The following is a 10,720-nucleotide window of genomic DNA, read 5'->3' on the forward strand; positions in this document are numbered from 1 at the left end:
TGGGTGCTGCACCAGGAGAGCAGTTGGGCAAGCAGAAATGCACGGTGATCCCAAAGCTGCTGCTGAGCCCTACCAGCCCTTGGGCAATGCCCTGCTGGGCCAGTGGAGCCTGGTGTGCCAGTGAGGGCACTCCCAACAGTAGCGTGGGGCAGGCAAACAGGAGAGCTGGCTGAGTGTGAAGGGCAGCTGGTGAGTGAGGGAAGTAGGGCACAGCAGGGGAATTCCTAACTCCAAGGCTTGATGGTTCCTTCCTACTGCAGAGAAACAGGCAGCTTTGAAACCTGGTAATATATTTAAGAAAAAAAAGACAAAGAAAAGTGTAGGTATCCTGCACTCGTTTGGAGTTCAAGCCTTTCCCTGTACAGTGTGTCACCAAGGGCAGCACAGGTTTGCTGAGTGTCATTTGAAGCATACCAAAATCTGTAATGCAGCTCTTCATTGAATAGTTTGTTCACTTTGTACTTCCACAACGATATTTTTCTTCCAAAACTTTGGACTCATGTTGAGACCGGATATCTCCGAGTGAACGTTTGGGCTTTTCAAGGCATCATATCTGCTAAAGTTTTATCTTCAGCATGTTTTTAAGCAAACTGTACCTAGATTTTTTTTCTAAGGATGGCACATTGGAGTCCCACCAGGGCAATAGCTGCAAATACAGGATGAACTATCTTGTAAACTTATGCAAGTCCTACAAAATGAATCATGGTGTTGACAGAAAAATGCAAGGACAAATGTCATCTCTTGACCAACCTGTGTTTTGACTCAAGAACACGTTAAAGACTTACAGAATCATAGCATGGCTTGGGATGGAAGGGACCTCAAAGATCATCCAGTTCTAGTCCGCTGTCACAGGCAGGATTGTCAGCCTCCATTCAGCCTGGTCTTGAACACCTCCAGGAATGGGGCATGCACAGCTTCTATGGGCAGCCTGTGGCATATACCTCACTGCCCTCTGTGTGAACAATTTCTTCCTATGGACTTGAAGTGACCTAAGATTTAGGAACTGCTGTGATCTATCTTGGAGATATTTGCTAAAGATACTTTTTTCCACTTAAATCCTATAAGACTGGATGCTCGCTTTTTCAAGGGAAAACACCTGTGACACTGTACATCGTTTTTGGGGTGGGACTTTACACTCTGTATAATGCTTGTCCAAATTATAAAATAATACATTGCTCTTGATCTCAGTGGTTATATTCTTTTTTTCTTTGTACTCCCTTGGGCAAGTAATAGGGATGGGATGCCTCTTCACCTTCCTACAGTTGGAAAGCCCAGGGTTTGCACTTACTTGAAATTATTTACAGTTCCTGCTAAGCGCTCAGCCCTTATTTCCAATTAAGGGAAGGTGTTACTTTGAAGGAAAAAAAAGGCCAGCAACAGGTTTTTGCTCCTTGCAAAGGCTTCTCAGTTAAACACTTCCAATACAAAGGCAAGGTTAGGATACAACAGTACATAAACAACCTAAAATTACACCATGTTTGCATACAATATTTCATAAACTGTCCTGCATGTCAGCACGTTGTGGTGGCAAAAATGGCCAACAAATCAAATAGAAACACCAAATATTACCAAGGAAACAACATATAAATTGTGGTGTCGTAACAGTCACCTCATTTGGAGAATTCATATTTTGCAGTGCCACGTAAGAGATTTGAAGGGACAAGGGAAGATTCGGGGGCCTCTGGAAGTTACTCAGACACCTGCAGCTGCCCACCCCTGGGCTCCATCTCACCTCATGGTTTGTTCTTCAGAGTGTCAGAGTTTACAGAGTTTGTAGTTCATTCTCTTCTACAGCTTTTTCCAAAGGAGTGAGCTTTACAGAATGGACCATGGTGAGCCCGGTGGCCTCACATCCAGGCTATGGAAAAATCTTCTAAGATTTAAGATTGCCAAAAGTATACAACGGATACACCGTATACAGAAATATTTTTTATAAATGGAAACAATCCCTCATGACACAAAATCAATGCAAAGCAACATCTCCCAACAATTTATGTTGAAAAGTAAAGAGAAGGCAGGGAAAAGGCACGCAAGCAGAATAAACAGTGCTGGTTTCATTTGATTGGGAGCTGCTGTAGAGCAGACCAGCCCTGTAGTGCTCTCTTACACAAACAAGTGATTACAGCTGGCCTTGAGCAAAGCTCTTTAGCACGCTCCTAGCAAGATATTGATAAAACTATAAAAATAAGCAGCCAAGAACAGAAAAGCAAGTTGTTATGGAAAGGCCATAGGACACCTGGGCACTTCAGTAACGGGCTCTGCAACCACCAGCCAGCAAAGCAGGGTGGCGTGGGCTGCACGGCTCACTTGGACTGGAGGGCTGAGAATCAATTTGTGCATCAAAAGTTAATTTGGGTTTATCCCTGCAAAACTGCAGATGTTTCAGATGGAGCAAGTACAAGTACAGAGCCCACTTGTATCTGACTTAATGCTGGAGTTAAGCATGTCCAATCAGACAGAAACATTTGGCTGCCTCCTCCCCTTGAGACACGGTTACGTTTCATTATGTTGTATCGACAGGATGGGCCTGTAGGTACTGACCTCCTTTCTGATAAAATCGGGTTACCTATTTATTCTTGTTTCCCCAGACTACACCCTTTCCTCTACTTACTGGTGTGTCCCAATGGGAGGCATCCGTGGGCATGTTCATCCTCCTGTAGAGAAAGATTAACCCTACCCTCTCTTTGAGAACTCTCTAAAAGTGATCAGAAAACAGAAAACATGGCCACAAGACAAGGTATCATCTTCATCCTCCTTTTCCACTTATGTCTTGTTCCTCGAGAAACTCCACAGTTCCTGTTCGTCACGGGTTCTGCTAAATGCAGCTCCTTTTCCTACTGTTATCAGGTCACACAAACTCCTAAGGAGACCTCTTGGCCATTGCTGGTTTTGGTTTGGGTTTTTTTTCCTGTGGTGCACACTCTGAGCTTTCCTCTGTGTTTGACTTAGGAACAGCTGGCAGTGGGTATACGCTTGCCATTGGGAGCACCCAAATCAGTAGCCCTGGGCTGGCATCTGTGGTGTGCTGCACCTCGCACTCGGTTGGAACCATAGCTTTTTCACAGGCAAACACTGCTGACTGTTTTATTTTTCTGTAGTAGCCTCAGAGAGTTTGTACAGAGTCACGTGCTGCCTTGATGAGGCTCCTGAATGATGCCCACCTTGTTACGTGGTGCCATCAGGGTTGTCAGTTAGGTCGTGGTTGGATTCGATGATCTTTAAGGTCTTTTCCAACCTGAGCTATGATTCCACGATCAGCAGAGAGAACCAGCTCTGGAGTGGGCCCTGGCAAACTGTAGCTGCAGGGTGACTCCGGTAGGAAAGGACAGAGAGGAGATTTAGGACACCACTATAGTACAGATGTGCAGATAGGTTCAACATTTTGGTGTCTGGCTCACCTTACACATGATGCTCTGAACAACATCCCAGTAACAACCAAGAAATGTTCTGTCTGATGGCTTTTTTCCCAAGCCTGAGCACTGCTAGCATGTGCTCTGAAAGGAGCTGAACATGGCAAAGGCTTTGGCTAAACAGCTGATCTGTGGGAAGAACAATTACTTTTTGGCCAGACCAAAAGGAAATGGAGAAGTGTGAAAAAGGAGCATTCAGAGATGGGGCCTTGCAGACGCACTGGTGAGCAGAAGGGCTGCAGGCAGTCTGCCTAGAGGAAGGCTTTATCCACAGGAAGCTGTGGCAGGAACGGGCAGACCAAGGATCAAGCAGTACCTCAGAAGACAACGGCTGAGAATGACCCAGCGCTTGAGTGAGATGGTAAAGCTGAAAGGTTAGTCTGGGCAGAAGGGATACGCTGCTTCTCACTTATCTCTTGTCCTTCACAGGGTGGGACACGCTTTGTAACTTCTGCTGTTAAGCAATGCAGCTGTATGCATTATGAAACTATTGCCACACTCTGCCAACAGGCACTGCTGCATTTTGTATCGGGGTGAAGTTGGAGTCACACGGACTGCTTTTAAAATGACTTGGGATTATGGAGTGCTATTAAACTGCCATTTAGCTTTCATGGTAGTATGTGGATTTTATGTCTGACATATTGAAAGGGAGAAGGAATAGAAATGACAAAGTGTAGCCACTTCTTCATTCTGCGGCTCTGTTCTTTGTAGCTAAGAGGTTCTTGGGAGCCACAGCTTCAGTGAGGGGGAAGCTGAGTCTCAAGCATGGTCAGGAGGCTGGATGGCACTGTGACCGAAACCATAAATTTTCCTCTTCTTACATCACCCACAAGTAATTTAAATAAGATATCAATCAGTTATTGTTAAATCTCGGAGCTGGAAAGTTGTTCTGATGACAGCTGTGCATATTAGCTGCATGAGCTGCATTAAAAAATGAAGGAAGGAAGGAAGATCTAAGGCAGTTTTTGGTCAAGAACTTGTAAGCTTCAAGGCGGTATAATGCATCCTGGTAGGAAAAGAGGGAGATTTGTTAATGCTTTAGTTTACATACAGCGTATATCTAAGGATACAGTTAGGATTATGTGTATTAATACCTAAATAGAAAGGAATAAACATTAACTACAATATAGAAATAAAAGAAGTAAACTTTAGAAAAGGGCACTGAAACAAGTAGAACTAGAATGCTTTTTATCAGACGTCATGAAATCATGGAGGTGGCTGGAAGAGATCTCACAGCCCGTCCAGCCCCAACCCCGTGCTGTGGCAGGGCTGCCCCCCACCAGCTCAGCTGCCCAGGCCGCATCCAACCTGGCCTTGAGCCTCCAGTGACGGGGCAGCACAGCTTCTCTGGGCAGCTGTGCCACACCTCAGCGCTCTCTAAGTCAAGAATGGCTTCCTGACATCCAACCTTCAGCTCCCCTCTTTTAGCCTAAAGCCATTCCCCCCTGTCCTATCGCTATCAGGTGGCTTTATAAGTCGGGCCCTCTCCTGTTTATAAGCTCCCTTCAAGTACTGGGAGGTCGCAGTGAGGCCTTCCTGCAGCCTTCCAATCTCCAAGAGAAGACTCCTTGTAAATGAAACTGGATTTGGGAACTCCAGGTTCTAAGAATTTCTGTGCAGAACCTTGATTCTTTTAACAAGCTTTAGCTTCAGCTGACCGTGGACCTAAAAAAGACCATTAGCTGTGAGCGAGTGCTGCAGCCTCAGCTTTGTACCACACGTATTGCCACAGCTGGCACAAAGAAGGGATTCAGTGATTACATCTGCTAACTGCAATGAATATCAGACAGAAGAGATGAGGACCTTTGGGACTGAGCACAAGTAGTGAATGCAGTGGAATGCTCGGCTGAACAGGAGCCAGCAGTGTGCCCAGGTGGCCAACAGGGCCAACAGCATCCTGGCCTGCATTAGAAATAGTGTGGCCAGCAGGAGCAGGGAGGTGATCATCCCCCTCTACTCAGCACTGGTGAGGCCGCACCTCGAGTACTGTGTTCAGTTTTGGGCCCCTCACTACAGGAAAGACATTGAGGCCCTGGAACGTGTCCAGAGAAGGGCAGCAAAGCTGTGAGGGGTCTGGAGCACAAGTCTTATGAGGCTGAGGGAGCTGGGATTGTTCAGTGTGGAGAAGAGGAGGCTCAGGGGAGACCTCATTGCACTCTACAACTGCCTGAAGGGAGGTTGTGATGAAAAGGGATTTGGCCTCTTCTCCCAGGCAACAAACAGGACCCAAGGAAATGGCCACAAGTTGTACCAGAGGAGGTTTAGGTTGGACATAAGGAAGAACTTTTTCTCTCAGAGAGTGGTCAGGCACTGCAATGGCTGCCCAGGGAGGTGGTGGAGTCGCCGTCCCTGGCAGTGTTCAAGAGGCGTGTGGATGACGTGCTGCGAGATATGGTTTAGTGCTTGTGGTGGCAAGGGTAATGGGAGGATGGTTGGACTAGATGCTCTTATAGGTCCTTTCCAACCTTGTGATTCTGATTCTTATTTTTGTCACAGGCTAAATAGTTATGCTGACAATTCCTCCACTTATCAAACGTATAAAAGGTGTTTGCTGCCTTACATTCCTTGATATTGATTATTATGGCTAAAGTGGCTTCTAAATCTTTACTAAATCAAATATAATTCTGAACTTACCTCTCACTACATAGCATACAGAGAGTTCTCAGAGTTGGGGATTGAGCAATCAAGAGAACAGTTTTGCTTAACTAAGGCTATTTCTTGCAGTTATCTGTATGCCCTTGAGAACTTATCTGTTTCATTTACAACTTGGGCAATTGAAAAAAAAAACTCATTACTTAATAGCTGTATCAGAAGTTTCAGCTCCCTCCGTAGTTGTTGTGCTAAGAATGTTGACTAGTGCAAAAGCATGAAGCCAATTTCTGACCAGACATCTTCCAGGCCTCAAATTCAATTTTTTCAAACATTAAATGTCCACTCAAACGTACCCATCCAGCTGTTTGAAGCATTTTCTTGTAGAGAGATAGATAAATCTTCCCGACAGACATCTGGTTTTCCTCATGCACTTGAAAAAACATCTGATCTCTCACTTTCACTCATTTGAAAATTACTGGCGTAAAGCAAATTAAACCAGGATGAGCTGTTGGGAAAAACCTGATATGAGCAGCAGCAAGATATGAATTTGATGCCGTGCCATAGAAAATGACAATAAACTTAATGTGAGAAGGCAAAATGATTGCTACAGTCATTTAATGAAGAGTTTGGTAGACTTCCTAATATTAACAGCAGTGATGAAAATATCCATTAGTTGTCATAATGTTTATGTTACTTGGACCAAACAAGATGGATCCCAAACTTGAGTGAAAGGCATCTCAGACATAAAGTGACGAATGTTATGAGTCCTTTCAAAATCTGCTTTCCTTTCTTGCAACTCTTTCTTCAAAGTAAAGAACTACATGTGTAACCTGAATGTGTGCATATTTTGAATCTAAATCCTTTGGATTTACCTTAAAAACATTAAAAGGAAAAAACAAAAAAACAAACAACCAAACAGTTAAATTCTGAATACAGTGGATTTAATTGCAGTTACACAAGTTTCAGATACTATATTTGGCTTGCTGCAAACATAGAAAACATTAATGCTCTCATGGGCTTCTCTGACTTCAGTTTCTAATTGTTATGAAGCTTGGTATGGTCATTACATGTCTTTTTTTTTTAACACTATGATTATTTGCCATATGCAAAACTGCAATAAAAATAGTTTTATTCCTGCTTAGCAGTAAATACTGCATTTCAGGAGAAGTCAGAGAAGAAAAAAAAAAGAGTGGAAACAAAAACAAATGATGGCTGATACAAGAAGATACTGGAGAGCAAAACTAGCAATACATAAAAAGTGAACAGCTGAAAATAAAAATGTACCTTTTAGGCAGTGCAGATCTTACCTCCAGAAGGCACTTCTACCAACTGGCTGTCCTAGTTGTGACACCCTATACTGATCCCAAAGAGTAAGCTGGGGGCCATGTCGTAGGCTTCATGTTCAGTTTGGAGTGCCAAGTTTTTAATTTTGTAGAAGTGGCAACTAACCTCCAGTAGCAGTAGATGAGGCTTCCTAAAATCATTGCCCAATGGGGTCCCAATCCCCTAAATGGACCAATTACATTTTTTCTTGTAAATTCCCCCCATCATTAGATAAAGAGGTGACCCTAAACTTATGCACCCCTCTAAACGTTGTCTCTTGCCATTTCAGTCCCCTGCCAAATATTTGTTATCTCTGCCTGATGGTGAGCCATTGGCTTTTATAAACTGTGAAAAGCAGTGATGCAGATATACACCTGAAGTCAGCTTTTAAATGCTGGAGCAAATGTGAATAGAACTCAAGTCACCCATCTGCTGCCAGTTTTCAATGGGACATGCTGCTTGATACAGAAATCCGCAATATTTTCTGATTACTAGACTGGAACTTCACTGGTAATTTATGTGTTCATTCCAGCATAATTGATAGAAATGTTCCCTACGAATGCTGACAAACAGACAGATTATAATTATTTGAAAAGAATTCGGTACGTTTAAAGCCTTTATTTGGAGTACACTGCAAAAGCTGTGAAAAACAGAGTACAATATAAATCTCATCTTCCAACACATGAAATTAAACCCTTGCGTAAGTTCTCCCTTCCTTTAAAGCTCCAGTTTGAGCAGAAGCATTGAAAAGCCCACCATTGCTGAATGTAAGTGGTTGAGAAGCACAGCACTTTGTGATCTTGCTTATATGATCAGTGAACAGAAGAGACAAGAAGTTAGACTGTGAGAAAATCAACGTGGAGTCTGAAGCCTTGAACTGGCTGACGAAGGGAATGAAAGGAATGCAGAAAGGCATCTTGTGCCTTCTCAGCCTACGGGTTACCGTAATTCTTTCTCATTCAAAGGTTCCAACTATTCCTACGACAAAACTTAAAAGCAGCAGGAGGAGCCCAAGGAGGCCAAAGTAGTTGGACTTGATGATCTTTGAAGGTCTCTTCCAACAGTACTAACCTAATCTCAAGAGATAAATGGCAAATTTTATCTCAGAAAAATATTTAACGAGACTTTGGCAAGGTGGTGGTGGTGGAAGGAAACACTTCTACAGCACTAATCTTGTTTAGATCCTTAATTTTTTACTAAGAGCACGTTCCAGGTAAAGATGATAACAGAGGAGCATCTTGGGAGACCCACAGTTCAATACCACACTGGCAACAGCAGTGATATGAATGTGGCAATAATATCCCTGTCCTTAATCTCAGAATGGTGGAGGTTGGAGAGGATCTTTGGAGATCATCTACTCCCCAGCTCCCTGCTGAAGCAGGGTCTTCTACAGCATAACAGAAGTACAGAATGAATTACAGGTTGGAAGGAGGTGATTCTCCCATCACCTTCAACCAGCAGTTTTTATACATGCATGTTGTGCACCAAATGAGTAAATGACAGTGATCCCATATTATTTCAAGTGGATTCATGGGAATAAGTGATATATTGGAATCCTGTAGAGAGAATAAACAACATACTTTGCCAGAATCCTGAATCATTTTGACATTTTCAGATCCAAATTTGTCAGAGTAGAGTTTCTGGAGTCTTTGAGAAATCTCTGAAAGAGGTGTGAGTTTAGGCTCTTTATAAATATACTCCTTTCCATCTTCATCCTCAAAGAATCCCTGCAAAGAAACAATTAAGTAAACAAAATATTGGAAAAAAATAAAAAGCCACGCTGAACAATGGTTAAGATGAACATGTTTGTGGTTCAAAGGAAACCAACATCAAACATCAGGTTTCAGGCAAATATAAATCAACAAATAAAATCTAAGTTAAATAAAAGGCTTCCTAAGAAAACTAAAACAAACAAACAAACAGAACAGAAAAAAGAGAAAAATAATCATCTACTACAGAATGAATGAAAGATAATGGAAACACACAAAGTTAAAACTGTAAGGTTTGTTGCAATGCTATGGTGTGCCAAGCCCTTGATACAAAAGAATTTTCTTCACTTTTACTTTAAAAGTGAACTGTCAGTACTGTTTCACTTGCCACAACAGAGGTTTTGTTGCCTTGTACAACTATCTGATCCACAAACAAGGATTTTGACAACAGTTTGAAATTTGATTTAGGAAAACATCTTAATTCTGTGTTGTTCCATTCTGGCCCACGCTTCTTTATTTCCATTACTTAGAGCTCTTTTTTGAAACCATAGCCAAATGTTACACAGACTGTGTGGAAAGTGAAACAGGGGACTGATTTAAAACAAAAAGCCATGTCTGAATTCATGTTTGAAATCAGAAAGTAAATATATTTCTGCCATAAAATGTAACAGACAAAAGAGAAAAGCGCAACATATCATATGTAAACACAGGGCAGATTGACAAAAGTACCCACACCAAACTACAGTGAAATGCAGTAGTTGTTACTGCATTGCTCGCTTTATGAGCAGTTACTATAATTACCTCAACATCTGTTTCACTGTCTGTAAACTGGTATTGCTATGAAGTTATAAAAGACAACAGAATACATGTAAAGTTACACCACTCAGAGTATGTCACAAGTCTCCATGCTCTGCTAACAGCTACTGACTGGGCTGTGCATGTGGAAGGTGCATTATTGGGTACTGCGTGCTACCCTACTGATACGTATGCAGTGTAAACACGTACTGCAGGATGTGAAGCTGCTCAGTACACAGCCGGAACTTTTGTTTGAAGCATGCATCCCGATGTATGGGCAGGAACGACTTGTTCTCCACATGGAACTTAACGTTATTATTTTTCTTAATTGCAGTGGCTCTGAATGCACACCAATCTAAGAAGCAGCCTTGCCAACCACACTGCAGCACCACAGACATTAAGTCAATGCATTGCTGAGAACTGACATTACAGAAAACTTACCGCTGCCTTAAGGTAGTAAATAAAAGAAGAGAGGAAAAAAAGCAAAAAATTTACTGAGGAAAATAAGAAAGAACTGTTTTGGAACTGGTAAATATTTCAAAGCAAGTTATTGACATGTTTAACTACTTATTTTAGGACGTATTTCTTGTGCTTTTTATATCGTGGTATCAGCAAAAATGATGAAACTGTGCATCTTGTAAAATAAATGAAGGCTTTTCTCATTGCATACTGCAGTAACGATAAGTGCTACTCACCTGTCCAAAGAATGCTACCCTGAAGTAAGTTCCTAGCAGTCTCTTGCCTGTATGCATAACTTCTGTTACTTTACTGTATGCACGATGAAGAGTGTCATACAAATGAGCGAGCCGCTAAAATTCAAAGAAGAGAATAATGGGGTAACAGGATAACATCCAACACTCCTATCTGCAACAGGTGTGAATGACAGTCCTG

General features: G+C 42.3%; 1 protein-coding gene across 1 annotated transcript; it reads right to left on the reverse strand.

Moving 5' to 3' along the window:
- Positions 1 to 6,772: 6,772 nt before the first annotated feature.
- Positions 6,773 to 10,679, reverse strand: LOC122192461 (dedicator of cytokinesis protein 9-like). Its single transcript, XM_042893008.1, has 3 exons — positions 10,525 to 10,679; positions 8,906 to 9,052; positions 6,773 to 6,874 (listed from the first exon to the last, which is right to left on the reverse strand). Exons 1-3 carry the CDS (start codon positions 10,579 to 10,581, stop codon positions 6,773 to 6,775), a joined length of 306 nt encoding a protein of 101 aa, XP_042748942.1. The 5' UTR covers positions 10,582 to 10,679.
- Between the last annotated feature and the right edge of the window lie 41 nt (positions 10,680 to 10,720).

The sequence above is a fragment of the Lagopus leucura genome, unplaced genomic scaffold (genome assembly GCF_019238085.1).
Source record: "Lagopus leucura isolate 7727_CA_CO unplaced genomic scaffold, USGS_WTPT01 179-0_obj-0_obj, whole genome shotgun sequence".
In the NCBI taxonomy this organism is placed as follows: Eukaryota; Metazoa; Chordata; class Aves; order Galliformes; family Phasianidae; genus Lagopus; species Lagopus leucura.